We start from the raw sequence: 21,917 nt of genomic DNA on the forward strand, positions 1-21,917 counted from the left end.
GGAGGGGCCAGCTCAGCCCCGCCCCCTTCTCTGCTCAGGGTGGAGTTCACAGTGGGAGACAAGCCTGTCAACAACTTCCGCATGATTGAGAGGCACTACTTCCGCAACCAGCTGCTCAAAAGCTTCGACTTCCACTTTGGCTTCTGCATCCCCAGCAGCAAGAACACCTGCGAGCACATCTACGACTTCCCTGCTCTCTCCGAGGAGCTGAGTGCGTTGGGGGGTGTGGACTCAGAGGGACCAGGTTGGAGGGAACGTGGGTCTGGGCCCCTCTCTTCCCCTTACAGCTCTCTTGTGTCTAGCCACCATTCCTAAGCCACCTATAGGGAAACTGAGACCCAAAGAGGCTGGGGGAACTCTTTGTTCAGCTTGTCCCCGTCCCCGAGTCCTGAAGCCCCTGCCGTGACCTGGCTCAGGCTCCTGACCTTTGTCCCAACTGGCTGGGCCTCTCTTGCAGTCAACGAGATGATCCGTCACCCGTATGAGACACAGTCCGACAGCTTCTACTTCGTGGATGACCGGCTGGTGATGCACAACAAAGCTGACTATTCCTACAGCGGGACGCCCTGACTCCCCAAGCCACCCCCTACCTCGGGAGGGTCCTGGGCCCACAGCCATGACCACCCCAACACTCACCTCTCAACCCCGGGTCTTCTGTTGGAGGATTGTTGCCGAAGCCCTGAGCCAGTGTTGGGAGGGAGGGAGCCTGAGGTCCCCCAGTCCAAGCCTGTGCAGCCCATGGGGCCTGGCATGTGGGGTGGGGTTGTAGCGGGGCTGTCCACCTGCGCATTCCAGGAAGACCTCCAGTTGGAGGAGTAGCCAGGACTTCCGGACAACCTAGTTGGCCCTAGCCTCTTGGGCCCAAGTTGCAGAATAGAGATCCCCTATCCAGGCTTTTCCCCTGCCCACCACCGACAGGCCATTTAGAGTTGTAAATTCACAGATGAAGTTCCATGCGGGGTCTGGCAGTCAAGCTTCCCAAGGGAGTCTGGGCCCTGACCCTAGCCCCGGTCTCTACCATCAGGGGCTGAGATCCTACCTGAGGTGTGGGAAGGACCTGCCCAGATTATAGCCTGTGGTAGGGGCTGGACCAACTGTATATAGTTTTCAATAAACTCTCCTTTTCTGTTCTCTGGTTGTGGGCGGGCATATGTGTGTGGTGGTGGCTGGCGGGGGTACTCCTGTCTCCTGATCCTCTGCACCTGGATACCACTCCTGGTATCTAGAGTTGGTATTTAGTATGCATTGCAGCTGGAAAGGGTTTTTTCTTTTATAAGGATGGTGACCTGAACGCTCAGAGGAGAAACTTTGGCCCAAAGTCGTAGCTAATCTTGAAGAACAGAGGCTGGGACAAGGGCCTGTGACTCGGGTGGGAGGGAAGGTGTTGGGAAGGTGGCCTTGCTCTCTACCCCACCTTCTCTGAACCCAGAGGCTACTAGGACCGTTAGGTTGTCCTTTTAACCTTCATCAGAGAGAAGGCTAAGGCCTGGCGCCCTCTTGCCTTCAGCCGCCTTGAGGAGGACCCCAGGCTTGGCTGCCCTGCATATAATCCTGCCCCCAGCCCGACCCCAGTTCCAGAGGATGTCGTCATTTTCTTAATGGAAGAAATTCAGAAACAGGTAGATGGAGAGTTTATGTCAGGGTTTACAGCCTATTGTTCTAGGCACTAATTTGGATACATTTGGCACTATTTCTCTCTATAGCCTGAATAGTTAATCTATAATTAATCTAAGCCTGCAAGGCCTGGAAGTGCTGCAGTTCACCTGGGTTCTGTGGAACCCTTGCGGGAGGGCCAAGATCTGGGCTGAACCCTGGGATTCTAAAATGAGTGAGACATTGGTATTTCCCTGGTGGTCCAGTGGCTAAAATTCTGCTCCCAATTCAGGGGCCCCAGGTTTGATCCCTGGTCAGGGAAATAGATCCCACATGCCTTAACTAAGACCTGGTGCAGCCAAATAAATAAATGAGTGAGACACAGGGAACAGATACCTGTCCTAGAATAAGATGAACGGGGCACACAGGGGAGCAAGAGTCATCCTGCTTAGAGGGTTCTAGCGAGGATTCGTGGATGAATCCTATCCACCCCAACATTCAGCCCGCAAACCAGGGACTCAGTCTCAACTCCCGTCTCTAGCTCCATCCAATCACTGGAGATCTCGCCTCTTAAAAGTTTCAACTTCATCTGCTTCTCTGCAGTTCTTTACCTCTCACTCTAATGCCTACAATATCTTCCTCAGCACCCCTCTGCCTCTCGTATGGAAGTACTGGGGAGCATCCTGACATGACTACTTAATAGCTGTGCAATGTTGGCAGGGCAAGTTAACCTCCGCGCGCCAGCATTTTCTGAAAAATGGGCGTTAATCCTCAGTTGATTGTGGACAGTCTAACACATGTAAGGCATTCAGGCTTGGGCCTAGCATTCAATATATATTGGTTATTAGCTTCATTCCAATCCACCCTTCACTCAGCTGTCACAAATAATCTGACCAGGTCATTCCTGCTTAATCTCCTCAGTGGCCCACCATCATCTTCAGGAGAATTGCCAACACCTGGATTGCAAGGCTCCACACGTCTTTCACATTGTAAATATTTACTTTCCTGAAAGCAACTGATAAATCGGGCCTCCAAACACTTGCTTTATGCTGTTCCCTTTGTTTCAGTGCTCTCTGCCCATACCTTCCTGTCTAAGTTGTCCTGAGTTTTCAAGCATTTATGATGCTGACTGGATTATGAGGTAGTTACCGGGCTCTCCTGGTGTTAAGTGGCCTGGGGGCAGGAATGCCAAATGGTCTCCAATGAATGACACACTCAATACGAGCACTCCACCCCTCACAATGGAGGGTCATGAGAGTGCAGGGAGCGTGCTAAATCGAATCGGGCGGATGTTCTGGATTGGTCCTGCTCTACTTCCACCTTCAGACAGGTAGGGCGGTCCCTGTTTTGAGGTCCTCATCCCTGGAGCATGTATCAAAGAGGCTGTCCTCTGGTGAGGCCTGGCAGAGGCCTGGCTGGGAGAAGCTTGGACCCCTGCCTCCTTTTAAGTCTTCATGCCTCTGGCACTAGTCCTGCTGCTAATGGTGCACCTGGGTACATTTGGTTCCTGGCACTTTTCCTGGGAACCAAGAGAATCCCTGGGCTATAGAAAGAGGAAGAAACGGTCGGGTGGGGCTTGTTCTGGTCCTGGTGCTGATGAGCTGTCCTTGAAGGCTGAGCTGAACCTTGCAAGAGTTGTGCCTCACATTCTCTTTGAAGTCAGCCAGATATTTTTTGCTTTGACTCCTTAGGGGTGTCATGAGGACCCTACCATTGGGTTGGGCAGGAAAGCCCAGATACTGCAGGGGGACCCACCACTCATGCCAATTTGGGCTGGAGCTAGGGGTGCCCGTAGGAACTACCAAACCCACTGTAAATTATTGAGATGCTTCCCTTCCAGTCAGTGAAGAATTGCTGTCCCCAGCCCCCAGTGCCTTCCTCCCTAGCCTGGCCCCTCCCCTGGGAGCCACCCTCCATTTTCCCACCACCTGGCAACTAAAGTAAGGGTGCTTTAGTTTTCTGGGGGTTGGGGACACACCACGCAGCTTGTGGAATTTTAGTTCTAGACCAGGAATTGAACCAGTGCCCCCTGCACTAGAAACGTGGAGTCCTAACCACTGGACCACCAGGGAAGTCCTAAAGGGGGCTTTACTTTTTTGTGTGTCATGGACCCATTTGTTGTCTCTACTGAAGCCTGTGGATCATAAGCTTTTATGTACAATAGTATGTTGTAATCCTATATATTTTATGTGTTAAAAACTATACATCGATATATAGATATATTCTGCGATGCCTGTATTATATTATGAAAACATCTGTGATTTCTTATGTGATTTCTCTACCTAATGACAAAGTCACAAATTCTGTGAAAAGTTATTGTGATTTGTTGCCGACATTCTTAATCGAGGGAAATGCTAAATTCAAGGTAGAGATAAGTGAAAATGAAGGTGAAATTTATTTATCCAAGTTCATGGACTCATTAATTCTAACTGGTTTTAGAACTCTCAGGTTTACAGCCCCTAAACCTGAGAAGTTAAAAGGGTTAATTTTCCACAAATAGAGAACTTTCAGACCCTGGATCCATTCAAACAATTCCTCTGAACGGTGGGCGAACACATGATGAGCGGCCAGCAGGGGGCAGCATATGAGCAGAAGTGTGGGGCTCAGTTCAGAGAGCCGCAGCCACTCAGCTGTTTCTTGGTTTGTTTTGTTTTTCCGCCCAGTTTTTAGTCCAAGGGCCAGTCTGGCTACAAACAAACAAACATGAGGCCCCAAGGCTTATCTGCTTGCCCCCTTTCTTACTTGCACAGGGGCAAGCTCACTTACATGTGTGCCGAATGGGCCCATAGGATTGAGGTTGGACTGACGGCCTCCAGCTGCCTAGGCTGGAGGTGTAGAGGAGGTCATCTGAGCCCCCAGGGTCCGAGGTTCTGAAGCAAGGAAGCAGGTCCCAGTAAAGTTCTCCCATGGAACACTTACCCTGCTCTTGGGGGCTTGGGTATCAAGACACAAGCCTGGGGTTGCCCAGAGCTGGGGGCTTGATAGAGAGGCTTCACCCTTCGTATTGCACAGGGCTGGGCTGGGTCGGGGTGGAGGTGGGGGTTCTTTCTCTTGGGCACACTGGCTGGCCATGCCTTCACCCCACCCCACCCCTGCAGCCCTCTAGCTCTGGCCCCAGCGTTAGAGCCTCGGGAGAGAGCGTGCTGATGGAGGGTAGGGTTCTATTATGGGATCCTCTGCAATAATGTCCTCTGGCCGAGGTAGGTGGCATTGGCTGGCCCCCAGGCCCTGGCCCTTGGGAAAACTTTCTAAGCAGAAGGCCCACCCATGGCTGCTCTGAGATCGAGGTCCGAGGTCCAAGGTCCATGGATAAGCTTTTGGCTCCCACATTTGCCCTATCCCCATTCAGGCCGAATGTGGGGCTGCCTCCCAGGCAGCTGTTTGGTGACAGCAGCTTGCCTGGTGGTGGGACTGAGTGGGGCCCTGACCCTCCAGAGACCACCCTCCAGGGCCAGCAGGGCACACGGCGCCAGGCTACGTTTCGTTCATGCCACCTGTGGAAACCAGAGCCCAGAGAGGGAAAGATGGGGGCAGAAAGGCACAGTCTGGATAGGGAAGTGACCCCTTCTTAGTGTGAGGAGATGGAGGCTGAGGAAGGGACAGATCTCAGGAGGAAGGGATGTGGGGAAGGGTACCTACTCCCTCCTTCCCTCCCTGCTTCTGGACAGGGCAGCCGCTGCTTCCAATCCTTCAGGAAGTTTTCCTGGGAAGAGATGCTCCCCGGGCCCCGCCCCTCCGCCCCACCTCATCCCCTTATCCTTTCCTTGCTGTTCAGAAGCCCTCTGAGATGCCTCATTCTTCAAATTGAAACTTCCTAGGTCTGGGTGAGGGTTGGGGTAAGATCACAGGCCCAGGGAATCTACCTTTTTGCTCCAGGGAGGGGAGGTCCAGAAACGAAGTCTTGGTAGCTGAGACCACAAGGCATTTGCTTTATTGTTCCAGGACAGGGAACAGTGGCAGGCCATCAAGGGTTCTGCTTGTGTCTCATCTGAGCCTGGGCCCAACCTCGGGGGGAGGGGGTGTTCTTGTCACCCTCAGGCCCCGGGCAGGCTGAAGCTCCCACTTAGCCTACTTGGTGTGGGTCGGGCTCTCAGGTAGGACACGGTGGGCACCCCCTTGCTCCAGGGGCATACTGGACCTGCCAAGTGGTCAAAGAGAGTGGGCATGGGTGCTCCCCCACCAGCCTGAAGCAGAGTTCCCTCCCTAACTGCCCAGGCTGTCTGAAACAGGAGTATTCATAAGCTGGGACCTAAGCTACATGAAGCTCTCAGGGGTGACTGTAGTGACCTGCAGGGGCCTTTCTGGCACCCAGGGCTGGGGCAAAAGGACACTTTCAAGTTTCCGAGGGCAAGGGTTTTTCCAAACACTTTGTGTCGGAAGTGGGCTCAGTTTGGTCCTGGAGCGGACTTTGCCCTCCTGTGTGTCTTCCCCCAGGGGAAGCCAGATAGAGCTTAAGTTGAGGACAGGTTGAGAGCCTGGCAGGGTGGGTGCTGTGAATATCAGCACCCCCTTGGGGGCCCACAGACAACTTTGGGAGAGGTTCCATATCTCCTCCTTCTCGATGGGCTGCTGGGATGAAGATGGGAGAATAAATACAGGGGGGCTTCTGGGAAAGATCACTCCTGGAGGGGGGCAGGCCTGCAGAGAATGTGGACGTCAGAAGAGGGTTCCAGGGTGGTCTTGGACCTGGCTGGGGGCCCTGAGCTTTTGATAACCAAACCCTTCAGCTCTCAGCTGCCCCCCAGTGAAGTCTGTGATACAGTTCTGATTCCTCTGGATATAAGGTATGTGAGTGGGTGTATGTCTGCATAACTGTGTGTGTATGTGTGTGTGTGCCTGTGCACATGTACGCGAGAGCCTAAGTGTGGATGAGTGTGAGCCATGGAGAGTGCATTTTCTTCTTCCCCAGACACTTGCTCTCCGGGGTCCCTGGGCCAGGAGCTGGTGTACCAGGCGGTGGAAATGTGCGAGGGGCAGTATCCTGGGTGGTGACTTCTCCACCCCCAGCTGCCAGCTAATAACCAAGTTGGCTTCATGACATAGGGGACAGGGAGTGTGTTTCCTTCCTTGACCTTTAAGGTGAGCCCGATATGGGCGGCCGGCTGGGACTTCCGGGCCAAGCAAAGGCTGGAGCTGCTGTGGGGCATAGCTCAGGCCAGGGCCATGGGCTTGGAGCTGGGGCTGAGGTACACAGAGGGGCCAGTAGGGGCCGCGGGGGGTGTGGGCTCCAGCTCCATGAAGGCAGAGTAGAGGGTGGTGAGATGCAGGTCACCCAGTGCCCCGGAGCCCCCGTTGCCTGGGGGTGCCAAGTCGCCTGTCCCACTGCCAGTCTCGGCCAGACAGGGCCCAGGGGGATAGCAGGGAGGGGGAGCTGGTGGCACCGAAGACGATGTTGGCGATGAGGTCACCAGTACCAAGGGGTCAAGGGCCAAGCTGTCATCCTTCAGCTGTTCCCACAGGTTTCCTATTTGGGGGAGAAAACAGGCGTCACTGGGAGGCACCAACGAGCCCTGTCTGCCTCTCACCCCACACTCTCACACGCTAAAGAGAGCAGGACTGGGGTGACACTGATTGGAGAGCAGACCTTTGGCACTAGCTCTGTGACCCCAGGCAGTTGCTAAACCTCTCTGCATCTTCCTCCCATGTAGGACATTTTGAAAGCCATAGCCCAGATGATCTCTGTGGCTCTTTTTTTGGGGGTGGGGGAGTGGTCAAGGATTTAAGAGCTGCCTGTTGGAAGGGTTGATGCAGATGCTGTACATTCTGGGGTTACCCTGGGTAGGGAGCCCTAGGAACTCTTCACCCTGGCTCTTGTCCAGGTTCCCAAGGAAGGTGAATGTGCAGCCCAGACCAAGGATCTTCCAGTAATGCACCGCAGCATCCAGTGAGCTGGTTGGGCTTCTCCATTGCAGGGCCCAAGGAACAGGAGCAAAGCCCTGTCAGGAAGGACTCCCCATTGGAAGCACTGACTCTGGGATGCAAACTGTGCCTCACCCAATCCCTCTCTGTGTGTCGTGTGACCTGCGTTGTGGCTGGCCAGGGCCTGGGGCTCCTTCCCTGGGGATCAGGGCTGCAGGGTGTGGAGGAAGGGGGCTGAACTAAACCCAAGACTGGCTGCCTGGCTTCCAATCCTAACTCTCCTTCTTTCTAGCTCCGTGACCTTGAATAAGTTACTTAACCATGGTGCGCATCTGTGAAATGGGTTGAATAATCCCTCCTAGCCTATAGGCCCACGTGAGAGAGCACATGTAAAGTGCCTCACAAGATGCCAGACAGTAGGGCTCAGGTAAATGTCTATGGTAGCCCACATATCTATAGATTCTTCTGAGTCTGTGGAGCCCGGCTCCCCACTTCTGGAAGGGGCTGCGGCTCTAGTTGCCTTTCTCTAAGGGTAGCTTCCCAAGACCCGGCTCTCTCCTCATCAGACTGGGAGATCTCTGAGGGTCAGCTGCCCCACCTGCTTGTGGATGTCCCCTACCCCAGTGCACACAGAGGGCCTGAGGCCTGGGTCAGCACCCTCCTTCAGAGCTCCTGTGGCCAGTACCAGGGCCGGGGGGGGGTGCACTGGAGGTTAGATGGGAATGGGTGGGATTGGTCACAGGCAGAGACGAAGCAGGCGAGACGGAATGGAAGAGACAGAATCTCTTCCTGGGACCTGCCTAGCTCCTCGGCCTCCCCTTCTTTTCGGGGCAGATCTCTCTCCTTCTTCTGCATTAGGTGATGAACTCCAAAAATATAGTCACTTCTGGAAATGTTCAGAGTCTCAGTTGCTTACAATCAACTATGGAATAGACCATCGGCCCCTTTCCAGCCTGTATATTCTTCTGAAGCTACTTGGGGGGCACGCACCCCTGGTCTATATCTTCTTCTGAGGCTGTTGAGCCCAGCTCCCCACTTCTGGAGGGGGATGTGGCTCAAGTTGCCTGTCTCTAACAGTAGCTTCCCAAGACCCAGGCTCTCCCGGGCACTTTCAGCCCAGAGCTGAGAGTGGTTTGGTGATAGGTCAGTTGGAACCAGTTCAAGGGGCAAGAATATTCCTCTTTGACCCTTCACCACCACCACCACCCATTTCCCAGCTCTGGGCTTTCTCTGCTCCAGAAACTGGGCAGTTAGCTGCAACCTGGAGACTGAGACAGGCCGGGCCATGCCACCAGCTGCTCCTCTGAAGGCCTGTCCCACCTCCCCGCTCCCATCCCCAGCTCACCCTGGAAGTCAAAGTCGGTGAGAGAGGGGTTGATGGCATCCAGGTCAGTGCCAAGGTCTCCATCTGGCAGCAGGGTGTCGTGCATGGTCCTGGCTGGGGAAGGTTCAGCCAGCAGCTTGGCACTGTGGCTAGGTGGAGTGTGGGCAGGCAGAGGCGAGTCCTGGGGGGTGCCTGGCTGGGCCCGCAGCTCTAGATGCCCATCTGGCTGTGGAAATAATGGCTGCGGAGGTCCAGGAGGGGCCAGGCCCGGCGAGAGGTGCGAGTATGTCTGCCCATAGCAGGAGGGTGCGTGCCCCCCAAGTAGGTCCTGCAGGGGATTCTTGCCAGGAATGGGGCCCGGAGCCGGGTGGATTGAGTGCAGTGGCTGGGAGAGCCCAGCTGGAGGTGCCAGGGGCTGGATGGGGCCAGAGCCTGCCAGCCCAGGGGGTGGGCAGCCGAGCAGTGGGGAGCCCAGCTTCTCCCTCTTGTCTCCAATGAGGCTGTCCAGCTCCTCTGAAAAGGCCCAAGAGAGGACACTGTGAGACCTCCTTTCCCCTACAGTCACTCCCAGCCTTGGAAACAAATTCAGGCCCTTTCCTTATTCATCAGCTTTCCGTCGCCCAGCTGTTCTCACCACCCCCACTCTTAATTTCTTGGCTCTGGGTACCCCGGGTCCACCACGCCGGCTGGCAGCCTCACCTGGCTTGGCCATGCTCTTGCGCACGGCGATGGGGTCTTTCCTCTTCCACTTCTGCAGCTCCTCCTGCATCTTGTCGATCTTGGCTGGATTCAGGGCCCACAGGCAGCCCTTGCGAGAGGAACTTCCCGATTTGTTCTCTACCTTCTCGAAGCACTTGTTAAGAGACAGGTTGTGGCGGACAGAATTCTTCCAGCCATCAGGCGCCGTCTGCCGAAGCAGAGCAAGACACGAATTCAGGCCGGGTTCAGAAAAAGCCCTGGCCGTCTGGGCACACAACTGCCACCCACTCTGGGGCTTGCTGAGCTCTTCAGCGACCAGCCCACACTCAGTCCCATCAGTAGTGGGGCAGGGATGGGCAAGAACCTCAGTCACAGTTATTAGCGCCTAAAATCTACCTCCATCCTATCCCATGCCCTTCAGAGGACTGTCGAGGTGATTCATACAGGAGGGGCTGGTGGGTGCTAAGGAGGAGGTGCTGCCCCTCCCCGACCTGGGGTTGGACCACTCCCTGCTGGGTCTCCAGGCCTGTGCTTGGACCCCTGTGTGGAGAGGGCCTTGCCATGCTGAACTCTCTGGGGCTGTGTCTCCCTGCTGTGAGCCTGACTCTGGGGTGTGGGTCCATGAATTCCTTTGAGTGTGAGGACATGTGTGTGCTGCTAAGGATGTGTGTGTGTGTGAGAAAGTCTCTCTAGGGGTGTGTGTGGGTATCCATGATTGTATGTGTGTGTGGGTGTTCACATGCGTGTGCCCAGGGGGCGTGCCCTGGTGGGGAGGCCAGCCCTCAGGCGGGGGATGCTCGTGCCAACAGAATAAACACCCATTAGGAGGCCTGGTCATGCCACCAGTGCAGTAATTGTGCCCAGGGAGGGTTGTAAAAACCATTAGGCTGACTCAGTTGGGTGAGAGGCGGTGGCGGGGGTGCCACTGGGCACCCTCCCCCACTCCCCGCACCCCCCAGCCCAGAGCTCTGTTCCAGGCTCTATGACAGTCCTGGGCCCAGCAGGGGTGACTGTGGGCAGAGCATCCACTCTGCCTGGTGAGGTTCTTCTGCACCCTCACCTCCCGGCCCCTCTCCCTTCCAGCTCACCGTTTCTGCCTAATGAGGGGCGGCCACTCCCTCCTCCCCAGCTCACTTGCCCCAGGGAGCAGCCAGGCTGAATCATGTCCAGCAGAACAGGGCCCCTGCCAGCATCGCTGCAAGTGGTTGGCAGGAGCGGCTGAAGCCTTTCTTAGGGGCCACTGGCCTGGGTCAGGGGGCTGGTTGAGATGACCCCCAAGGCTCCCAGGGTCATGAGAGAAGACTCTTAAGCCACCAGATCAGCCAGCTAGGGATTCACCTTCAACTCCCACAGCAGTCCCTATGAGGAGTCAAGACTGTGTGGCCTGGTGGGCAGAGTTAATGGGCACCGGGCCCTTTTACAGCCCCATAAATCTGTGACTTTGGGATGCCAGAGCAGCCCCCACCCCAGCCACTTCCTGTTTGGAAGAGGGATGGTCAGCACTAGCAATTATGTCCAGTGGCTGGAACTTGCCCCATCCCACATCCCTGACTCACAGGGCTTCAGGACGCCCATCTCAGCTGCCTTGGGCGTGAGTGCTGCCCACCCCAGGGTCCACTCTGTCCTAGCCCAGAAAAATGACCTTCAACTGGGGAATGAGAGCTAGAGGTGGGGAGAGGATCTTTGAACTTTTTCCTTAGGTGGGTGGAGGGGATTTATCAGAGCTGGAAGGAACCTGTGTGCCAACTGGTCCAATCTGACCATTTTACAGACGGGGAAACTGAGGTCCAGAGAAGAAAGGGTCCAGGCTGAGATCACATAAGGAGGCAGGGTCAGAGCCAGACTCCAACTCTGTTCCCTAACTAAGGGCCCTGCCCAGGTCACCCCACCGGATTATCTTTACCACTTGGGGCCCGTCCCATCCTCACAGATGGTTTCTCTCTGAAGTCAAATGTAAACTTGGGAGGGAGGGAGTGATGCAACTGGCTAAGAACAACAACTGGAACCAAAAAAAAAAAAAAAAGCAGTTAGACCTCTTCACTCCTCAGCCTCATAAAACAGGGATTACACGGCTCCCAGGAAAAATAATTAAGCCAGGAAGATGAGATGTAGGGAGGGGCTGGGGGCCAGGCTGGGAGTTGGCAGGGAGGAAAAGCTGAGAGGAATGGGGCAGGGCCCTCCCCCACTTCCCTCTCTCTGGCCTGACTCCTTGAAGCCTTAGGGGACACTCTAAACGCTTTACAGGTCAATGAGACTTTGGCCCCCTGACATGCTGGGATCTAGAGGGCGAGCCCTGGATACCAGCTTTGATGCTGCTTGAATCCCAGTGCCATCTCTCCTTGCTCCTCTCCCGTCCAGAAGCTCTGATGGATGACCATGCTTTTTTGTTCTTGGCCAGAACTCTGGCCATCTTGCCCATTTCGTCATTCGGTGGCAGCTCAGCAAGTACGAACTTGCTGGAATTCTTGTTCAGTTGCTAAGTTGTGTCCCACTCTTTGCGACCCCAGGACTGTAGCCTGGTCAGGCTCCTCTGTCCATGAGATTTCTCAGGCAAGAATACTGAAGTGGGTTGCCATACCCTCCTCCAAGGAATCTTCTCGAGCCAGGAATCAAACCTGCATCTCCTGCACTGGCAGGTGGATTCTATACCGCTGAACCATCAGGAAAGCCCCTTGTTTGAATATCAACCTCAAATTATCTCCAGACAGCAAAATTGGGAAGATGGTGGGGTCAGAAATCACTCACTGGTGGGTGGAGCTGAGTTCTGGATTACCTGGGTCTCAGCTCCCGCCCTTTGCCCGGGCAGCAAGTGAGACTGTATCCATCAGGCTGTACGCCTTGGAGAAGGTACTCCTTATACACAAGTTCTGACTTCCCCTGCACCCACCCCAGAAGGAGGGGTTTTTGTTGGAGGGCCTGGGGAGCCTGCAGACAAGGGAAGTGGGAAGCCAGAAAGCCTGAGCCAGCAGCAAGTGATCCCACCTGCTGTTTGGCCTTGAGCAAATGGAGAGAGAAGGGTGTTTGTCTTGCCTCTAGGGAGAGAGTCTGGTGGAGCCCCAGAAGCCCCTTCTATGGTTGAAAGAGACTAGATCCTATCCGTGGGACGGTCAGGTGAAACAGCCAGCTCCCTAGGACACTCTAAGACTGTGAAGCCCACACCCCACTTTCTGGCAGAGCTGCAGCTGAGCCTGCCGCCCACAGAGGCAGATCCTAATCTCTCCCAGGAAGGCAATGAGTTCTGCAGCCCCAGCATCCTGGGTCACATTGGCTGGCCAGCTCCCGCCCAAATTCCTCAGTCCCACAGCATCCTGGGGGCAGCGGTGGGAACAGCCTCTCATTTCTTCCCAAGCTCTGTCTCCCCGTTTGGGGTAGGTGGATGCGCCTTGAAGCCTATCAGGTTGCCATGTCCACCTTCCACCAGCATGAGGTCTGACTCCAGCCTGCTGTGTGACCTCTGGTGAATGGCTTGAGCTCTCTGTTGCCCACACAGAACTGTCCTTCTGAAGGGCAAAGGGAAGCGTGTGGTGGGAGGGCACACCCTCTCCTGGCTTTCATTCAAACTCATCTCCCACCTCCCAATGTTATCTTCTGGTTCTAGAGAGGTCTGGCTTGCCCCAGGACTTGGGGGTGGTGGGGTGGGGGTGGATTTGGGGCTCACCTTGAAGTAAGGAAAGTGCTCCGTCATAAAATTGTAGATCTCGCTGACAGGAAGGCTCCCAGTTTTACTGTTCTTAAGGGCCATGAAGATGAGGATGCTGAAGGCAGAGAAAGCTCTGAGAGTTGGAACCTCTGATCGGGCCTGGAGTCTTCCCCCACCCTCCTACCCTGGCTGGAACAGTCAAGAAAGAAGAGCCTGCTGCAGAATTCATGGGTGAGAGGCGGTCAAGAGGAGAAAGGATGAGAAAGTATCCACTGAAGTTAGGAATTACTGATATTCGAGGGTCTTGTGGCATCTAAGAGAGCTGGGTTACACTCTTGGCTTTAGTCACTCACTAGCTGTGTGACCTTGGGTGAGTGCCTTAACCTCTCTGAGCCTCAGTTTCCTCAGCTTTGAAAAGAAGAAAGTAATAGCTACCTCAGAGTCGTGAAGATTAAGGATGCTGCCTAGCATATAGAAGGCTCTCATTAAATGGATGCTGTCATTACCAATCAGCCCTCAGCCAATTGCTGGAATATTGGATAGTAAGGCAGGGAACTCAGGTTATTTGAGCCCCTACAATGTGCCAAGCATATTCTCTCAATCCATCCAAAGGCCCGAATACTGCAGTTTTTTGGGTTTGTTTTTTTTTTTTTTTTAAGATGAATAAACAGAGGCTTAGAAAGATTAAGTCACTTGCCTGAGGTTTCACAGCTAGTAAATTCGGAGCCTGGACTTGAACCCAGTTCTACTGGACTCCAAAGATTACATGTGCTCTTTTCTGTGCACCATCCTGCCTTCCACAAACCCCTTCTCTGTGCTCCTGGATGATGTGTAAGTACCTTTTCCATTTCCTGAGCTCACCCTGGCTGATGACTTGACCCCACATGAGGCCTGGCACACAGGAGGTTGAGTATCAGTGTTGGTTGGATGAACGGAAGTTCAGATGGAAGGGATCCCAGATGGGCAGGGTGCTGCTGGCCTGGCACCTACAACCCCAGCCCCAGAGCAGCTGCACTAGATCTGGTAGATGCTGAGTAACTGAACCACCTCTGCAGACCTCATCCCTTGTTTACTTCTGGTGGTGCTTTGGGGTGAGGCTTCTCTCTGAGTCTGCAGGAGGGGAAAGGGAGAAGCGTCCCCCCCTAAACTCTCAGTCCCAGGGCCCCAGGAGGCTAGAACCTAGTGGGCTCACCCCAGGGCACCAGCATGTTCTGAGCTGAGCCACAGACATGGCTCCCCAGAGTTGGACGAGAGCTCAGAGGGGAGCTGGTCAAGCCCCCTGCCCCCAGGCTGGATTCTTCTCTCTAGCATCCTTTGGAAGTCTACCAGGTATGACTTCCACCCCCCTACCATTACCCTAATACCTCAAGGATTCCATGTCTCAGTTTCCCCAGGGACTTCTCACCCCTCTTCCTTCTACCCCAGAATGCTGAGAAACATACCTGTAGGAGTAAATGGGTTTTGGGAAGAGGGGCTGGTGCCCATCGGTGCTGGCCTGGGGTGCGATCCGCTGGTAGGGATAGTGTGAGGAGCCCAGGTAGGGTACAGGGTAGCTGCTGCCACCTGGTGAGTACTGTAGAGGTCAAAGGGGCAGAGTGGTTGCCATGGTAACCAGTCTTCCCAAGGAAGGGAGCCCCCTTCCCCCACTCATACATCCAGAGAAGGAATTGAAACTAGATTCTTCTCTCAAGCGTTCCACCATCCATGGTCATGGGCCCCGAAGGCAGAGCTATCTGAGGCTGGCCAAGGATGTGGCTGTCCTGGGAGGGCCTCTGAGGAGATCCACATTCCAGAAGTCAGGGTCTCAGAGGTCTCAAAGCCTCCTTCAGCATCTTCCTCTCAGCCCTCTAGGTACCCTGGTTGCCATGGTGATAGGACAGGAGCTGAACTAGAGAGTGTGAGGGGTAGCTCGGGCCCCTGTACCCTTTTGGGCAGGTGTTCCCTGGCATCTCCTGGAGTGCTTGGGCCGGAACTGGGGTGTCCGGCCTGGGTGTTTGCTGGGCACTGGCCCCTTTTACGAGTTTCAGTGGCTCTTTGAAAGGCCTGGTCATGGTGGTGGGCCGGCGAGGGTAGGAGGTGGTTTTTACAGCAAAGGGAGTGGCTGCCAGGGATGGTGTTTTATGGGGATGAGAGGGGGGTAGGAGACTCTGACTCCCCCATCTGCTCCAGGCTGAGGTGCTCTTTCCAGGTCACCCGAGAGACACTTAGTGACTGAGTCACCCTCTCTGCAGGCTCCATAAAGCCCTGGGTGAGGCCATCTTGTTCGGGGAGGGGGTGCAGAAAACAGAGGGTATCAGGACAGAGCTGGACACAGCGAGGCCGTCTAGGGTCTGGTAGCCCCTGAGCCCCGCTGTGGCTTGGTTCCTGTTGGGCCAGGGTGCCTCAGGGATGCCCCTATCCTGGGTCAGACTGTGAGCCTCAGGATGGCCCGGCCACTCCAGCCAGGCTCCTCACAGAGTGGGGATGATTCTGTGTTCCCTCTGCTTCCCTCCCTCTCTTTCTTTCTCCCCACAAAGCAAGCAGTCTGACCACCCTCCCGCCCACGTGCCTGCCTCCCTCGCTTGGCCAACATCAGGGCCAATGCCAAAGAGCTGGGAGTAGAACCTGCTCCACAGGCAGGGCCTGTCCCAGTGCCAGGCTGCAGGTGGATGGAGCTGGGCGCTGGGCAGCCACTTGCTCTGTCTTGCCCGGTGACTCCTGGGAGCTGCCTGGCTGCTCTGGGGCACTTTTCTTTCTCTTTTTAAAAACCTCCATCCCCTGCCAGTGTGGGGCAATTACTTGGCATCCTGTGAATCAGGGAGGAGATAAGGCTGAGCAGTGGGGTGGGGAGTGGAAAGAGTGTTAGTCTCTCAGTCGTGTCCGACTCTTTGCGACCCCATGGACTGTAGCCCGCTAGGCTCCTTTGTCCATGGGATTCTCCAGGCAAGAATACTGGAGTGGGTTGCCATTCCCTTCTCTAGGAGATCGTGGGGAGGGGGGATAGGGCCAAAGATGATGGGGACTGGGGGCCTCCAACAGGGAAGGTCCCCTAGCTTCAATCCTGGTCCCACCCTGTCTAGGCTAAAGGGAAGTTTGAGGCCAAGGCCACATACCAAGACGGTGGCTGACCCAGGCAGGAGCCCATTGTTTTCTGCGGTGTTCAGCCTCGTGTGTCACCCCACTTAAACTCCTTTTCTCTTTGCTCAGTCCTTGTCTTGTTCTCCTCTTTCCGTTTTTTGGTTCCATCTGGCCCTGCCCCAGTCTCAGCCCCACCCTCTTTGCCAGACCTCTCAGGCACTGCCTGGGTCTCAGACAAGCCCCGCCCACTCTGTGAGAAGGGCAATTGCTTCCCTTCCTGTGAACCCCTGTTCCCCACCCTGGGTGGCCCAGCCTGAGCTTCAGGGCCCTACTGCCCCTACCTGCCCATCCAGGTGTGCACGCATACACTCACATATACACCCACACATCACACATGAACATAATATCCTGAGACCCTGGGGGAAATTGCCCACCTGCCCCAGACCCACCTGGTGGAAGGGGGGCTGGGTAGGACAGTACATGTGCTGCAAGGGGGGCTGGTAACAGTACATCCCCGGACCACTCTCCAGACCTGGGGGCTTGACCTTGACTTCTGACCCCTGCTGGAAGGAAAGAAACAGATGACCAGGCTGGACCTTGTCTTTCTTCCTTCCTATCATCCACCTTGAACCTTATGCAAAAGCAATTCCACCTTTGCCTCTAGCAAAGCTTATTCCTGGAGAACAAATACTTGAGAACAGAGGAGGACAAGGATTTTCCCCGAGGAAACTAGGCAGCTTAGTGGTGGAGCTGGAGCTGACTGTGCTCCCTACCCCCCACTTCCCTGCAAGTGAGAGGCTGGGGCTGGGCTGTCCAGGGAAGTGGGGGAGACTTGTCGTCGGTCACACTGAAGCTGGGGTAGGACCCTGGAATGGCACAAGGATGCGCGGGCTGACCCCACTCACCAAGCCTGGCTCGGGACCTGCTTCCTGGTTCAGGACCACCAGCCCCTCAGAGAAGATCCGCAAAGGACCACTGCTCTGGAATTCCTATTGCAGAGCCATGGGGAGGGAGCACAGGAAGTGGCCAGACGGGTTGGTCTAGCTGGGGCCCCCAAGGCCCTACTACTTCCTATTCTGCAAAGCCCATGGTAGATCTAGCAGGTTCTCTGGAGGGGGCTAGTGAGTCCCCTCTGCTCTGGGCACCCCCAACTCAGAGCCTCTGCTCTCTGTTCTGAGGAGTCTGTGCTGTGTGCTAAGTTGCTTCAGTCGTGTCTGACTCTTTGCAGCCCTGTGGACCATAGCCCACCAGGCTCCTCTCTCCATGGGATTCTCCAGGCAAGAATACTGGAGTGGGTTGCCATGCCCTCCTCCAGGGGATCTTCCCAACCCAGGGATTGAACCGGTGCCTCTTAGGTCTCCTTCATTGGCAGGTGGTTTCTTTACTGCTCGTACCTCCTGGAAAGCCCCTGAGGAGTCTACCCAGTTGCTAGTCTGCCGGAGCCCTGTACCCTTTCCCACTCTGGCAGAGGGAGTCTGCAGCTGCTGGTGGTGGTGGGGGCCAGATCTTGGCTTCCCACAGGTTGTGAGCCCCATGTGGACCCCCAGGGATGTGCCTAGAGCTCTACCCTGAGGAGGTACCCAGACAGAGAGCACCGCTAGGGACTGGAAGCTAAACCAGGCCAAGAGCAGGTGGACCATTCTTCTTGGGATTACCAGGGGCCTGGGGAGCCAGCATCTGGGCCCAGAGGGTCAAATCAGCTGTAAGCTCTTTCCTGGGTGTGCCCTGGGGTGGCTGATGCAGAGATATCCATAATCGTAGAATCTCAGGCCTAGAAGGGCCATGAATACTATGTCCAACCCTATCATTTGGCCAATGATGGGGCTGAGCCCATAGAAGGGAAGGGATGTGCCCAAGGTCACTCAGCGAGTCAACTATCCTGCTGTGGGTCTTTGGGCCCAAGTTCTTCTCCTTGATCTCTATGGGACGTCAGTTTCTTCTTCTGCAAAATGGAGATAGTGGGAAATCTTTAGAGGGTTTGTCATAAGGAATAAACAGGGTACTTGAAAGGACGCATCTGGCACAGTGACCAGAGGTTGGCACTGAGTGGACATTTACGGGGCAGTAACTGATGGGATGGGGCTTCCTGGGTGGCTCAGCGGTAAAGAATCTGCCTGCAGTGCAGGAGACTTGCAGGAGATGCATGTTTGATCCCTGGGTTGGGAAGATCCCCTGGAACAGGAAATGGCAACCCACTCCAGTATTCTTGTATCTGGAGTAGGCGCAGCCCCAAATGGGAGTGGGTTTTCCTCTTCCCAAGGCAATACGCCTATGGGGTAGGTGCTGGTAAGTATACTTTTCTGATGAGGCTCAGAGAGGTTAAGTGACTTGCCCAAGGTCACAGAGTTTATGGGTATGGCTATGAAAGGACATATTGATCTTCTAAGATGCTTTCAAGGTATTTCTATGAATACACCCAGGCCTCATTCTAGGTAAAGAATGGGGCCTGTAAGTGTCCTTTGAGAAGTCTTAAGTCCTCTCCCAACTCTGCGTGCTGCTGCTGCAATGGACAACGTGGTGCTCTGTGACTCCTCCCTAAGCCCTTTCTCCAGGCCTCTGGAATGTTTTTCTTCTCGTATTTACATATGGGTGTGAAGGTCTGGCTGGGGATTCTTGACATTCAAACAGAGAGAAGCTGCATATAAGAATCCTGACTCAGGAGTCTCTGGGGAGCTTCCAGCATCCCGGGGTCTGACCAGACTCCCTGACCCGACCCCTTCAACACCGGGCCAGGTCAGCACCCCCTCCCTCAGCTGACCTGGAGGCTCTGGATGAAGCTGAAAGACCCCAACTCTCTGAGCCTGCAGGTGTACCTGACCCTGAGTAGAAAGGTCTGGAAAGGGGATGGCAGAGAGTTTGATCTCAGAAGGCTTTCTGGAGTGCTGGGAACTGGCACAGGGGTGATGGGGTGCGTGCTGGTGCTGGTACTCACCAGGACTTGGGGGCTGTGCTCCTGGCTGGGGTAGGGGAGCCCGTTGCACCAGACCTCGGCAGGGAAGCCAGGCAGGAAGGCCTCAGCCTCCCCCACATCCGCAGGGATCTCCTCAAAGGCTTCCAGTGCCCCCGGGGTCTTAAAGGAGTGTCCATCGAGGGCCAGGGCAGTCTGGGCCTCGGGGAAGACATCCTCGTGGAAATGTCGCTTGTATGGGTGGAAAGGCACGTGGCTGCCCTTGAGGAAGCGCCCGGGACCGCTCGCGGGCCCCTCCTCAAAGCTGAAGCCGGGGTACTTGTCTGAGGGTGAGAGCCGGAAGGGGCCCGGGCCAGGGCCTGCTGGACAGTGGACTTGCTCGGGGCCTGGTGACGCGATGCTGGGGCTGTGGGGGGGCAGTGAGGACTCCCGCTCCGGAGGGCCATCAGGCACAAAAGACGAGCAGCTGAAGCCGGCGTGCTTCTGGGGTGGACAGAGGGTAGACAGCCTGTGAGCGGAGGCTGGATCCAGACCCGACTCTGTGCGAGGGTAGAGGGTCTGTGGCTGAGCTCTGGGGAGCCCCCGGTGGAGGAGGGAGACCTCACCCGCCCTTGGAAGCCTTGATCTGATGAGGACGCACTGCTTCAAACCTCAGATCACCCCCAATAGGACGGATGCACAGCCCTGCCCTGGGAAAGTCCCAGACCCAAGGGACAAGCAGAGGCCCAGATCTCTACACTTCGGGATCTGGGAGTCCCTGGGTACTTGTTTGCTGGGAGAAAGGACAAGACAGAAGCAGGGAGGTCCCAGGGGGGTGGGGGTGATGGCCCACCTGCTGTCGTGCAGCCCTCTGGTCTTGGCCTCAACCCAGGCCAAGGTGCCAGGTACTTACGTTCTGCGGGGCGGGGGAGCCTGGGAGGCCCGGTGCCTGCATGAAGTCCCCTTGGGGCTCGCCCTCCAGCCTGGCAGGGCCCGGCAGCGTGATATCAGACTGTGGCGGGAGTAGCGACACCATCACCCAGTCCTGGCCTCGAAGAAAGCCGGCTGTGATGAGAGCGAGGACCAGCGTCCGGGGCTGACCAAGCCCGAGTCCACCCCTCCCACCCCCTCCCTGGGCTGGGACCCTGCCTCCAGCCAGACGTCTGATGAGAGAGAGAGAGAGACAGGCAGAGACAGACAGACAGACAAGCTGAGAGAAACATCAGAAACAGAAGGAAGCAGATAAACAGTGTGAGAGACAGACGGGGAAAGACACACAGGGAGAAGCTGGGGAACCTGCAGGGACGTGGATTCTGGTGGCCCCGTGAGCCTGGCATGACACTGAGGAGTGTGTGGCCTCTAGGGTTCTCTCCTGTGTCTGCCACACTCCAAAGTACCTGTGACTCTGTGCAGGCCTCTGCCCTTTCTGAGCTTTAGACTCGCCATTTGGAAAACTCGGGGCTTGCATTAGGTGACACGTGAGGGCTCTTTCTGCTCAGACACTCTAGAGTTATAGGAGAACTCTGTGTCCAGCATAGCTGAGTGGTTAACAGGACTCAGCTCAGGGACATCCCTGGTGGTCCAGTGGTTAAGAATCCTTCTGCCAATGCAAGGGACTCGGGTTCAATCCCTGGTCCAACATCCCACATGCCACGGGGCAAGTAAGACTGTGTACAACTAGAGAGAAACCTGCGCTCTGTAACAAAAGATCCCACGTGCTGCAACTAAGACCCAGTACAACCATAAATAAATAAATATTAAATAAGAAAAAAAGACCCAGCTCAAAGCCAGCCTTTTTCTTGCCTTGCTACCTGTGTCAGCAAAGCTCTGAGCTTCAGCATCAGTCATCTGCAAAAACAGGGAGAGAGAGAGACGCCCTCATGCAGATGTGGGGTTAAATGAAATCATGCACATGAAGAATTGAGCCCGGTGGCTAGCTATAACAAGTGCTCAATAAATGCCAGCTCCCCTTATTAACAGCACGACTGATATGTCTCTTACTGTTACTAACCTCAGCTCTCTGCCTTCCTTCTCCACCACCTACGAAGGGCAGTTTCTCCTGAATGTATTCCTCTTTGCCCGAGTAAACTCTGAGAAAGTCTACCCTGAGCTGAGGGCCTGCTCTGGGCTGGCCACTATATAAATAATTAGGAGAACTTCCTCATCATTTGTCAGAATAATCCTGTGAGGAAGGTGCATTATTAATCCCACTTTCCAGATGAAGAAACTGAGGTTCAGAGGGTTTACATAACTGGCCCAAGTCACCTAGCCAATCCTTGAGAGAGTCAAGTTTTGAACCCAGATCTGGCCAACTCTGGAGTCTATACTCCCCTTAGTTTCTTTGCTTAGTGGGGATCAGAGTGGGGGTGCCTGAGCTAGGGGGCCAAACAAGAAAAGCCTGAGGTTGACACTTACCCAAGACCCCTCTTGCAGAGCAGGACAACTTCATTTCCCCCACCTTGCTGTCCTGAGAGCTCTGGGAGGGAGGGTTGGCCTTGGAGGCCCCCTGTGTGCCCTGCCTGGGATTGGTACATCTTTGCTAAATAAGCTTACTGCTTTCATTTGACAAGGAGGTGGTGGTGACCAGGAAGGGAAGGCATTTGCCTGAAGTCCCTCAGAGGCTCGGTGGGGGAGGGGGCTGGGGGGTAGGGTCCAGGCGGGGGGCTGGGGGAGGGTCTCCCGCCCCTTCAAGAGTCCCTGCCGCCCCTTCTCTATGTCCCGGTGCCGCTCACTCGGCAAAGCTAAATGTGGCGTGACTGGGGAAGCGCCGAGCTGGCCGTAACTGGATACTGCGGTGGAGCAGGCCCCGGGCCGAGGGGCAGGGCAGCCCATCTCTGGTTCTGCTTGAGCGCCCGGCC

General features: G+C 55.4%; 2 protein-coding genes across 2 annotated transcripts in view; one reads left to right on the forward strand and one right to left on the reverse strand.

Annotated features, from left to right (window-relative positions):
- Nucleotides 1-1,135, forward strand: part of UNC119 (unc-119 homolog (C. elegans)) — a 5,616-nt gene extending 4,481 nt beyond the window's left edge. The window contains exons 4-5 of the mRNA XM_010861690.1: nucleotides 39-211; nucleotides 458-1,135. Of these exons, the coding sequence (XP_010859992.1) occupies nucleotides 39-211; nucleotides 458-570 (286 nt within the window). The 3' untranslated portion in view covers nucleotides 571-1,135. The remainder of the gene's footprint in view (nucleotides 1-38; nucleotides 212-457) is intronic.
- A 5,543-nt stretch (nucleotides 1,136-6,678) lies between these two features.
- Nucleotides 6,679-21,917, reverse strand: part of FOXN1 (forkhead box N1) — a 20,197-nt gene continuing 4,958 nt past the window's right edge. The window contains exons 2-9 of the mRNA XM_010861420.1: nucleotides 19,973-20,124; nucleotides 19,105-19,563; nucleotides 16,622-16,732; nucleotides 14,558-14,688; nucleotides 13,134-13,230; nucleotides 9,476-9,683; nucleotides 8,798-9,289; nucleotides 6,679-7,057 (exon numbers count right to left, since the gene is read on the reverse strand). Of these exons, the coding sequence (XP_010859722.1) occupies nucleotides 6,744-7,057; nucleotides 8,798-9,289; nucleotides 9,476-9,683; nucleotides 13,134-13,230; nucleotides 14,558-14,688; nucleotides 16,622-16,732; nucleotides 19,105-19,563; nucleotides 19,973-20,095 (1,935 nt within the window). The 5' untranslated portion in view covers nucleotides 20,096-20,124 and the 3' untranslated portion in view covers nucleotides 6,679-6,743. The remainder of the gene's footprint in view (nucleotides 7,058-8,797; nucleotides 9,290-9,475; nucleotides 9,684-13,133; nucleotides 13,231-14,557; nucleotides 14,689-16,621; nucleotides 16,733-19,104; nucleotides 19,564-19,972; nucleotides 20,125-21,917) is intronic.

This window comes from Bison bison, unplaced genomic scaffold (genome assembly GCF_000754665.1).
Source record: "Bison bison bison isolate TAMUID 2011002044 unplaced genomic scaffold, Bison_UMD1.0 scf7180017864472, whole genome shotgun sequence".
Lineage (NCBI taxonomy): Eukaryota > Metazoa > Chordata > Mammalia > Artiodactyla > Bovidae > Bison > Bison bison.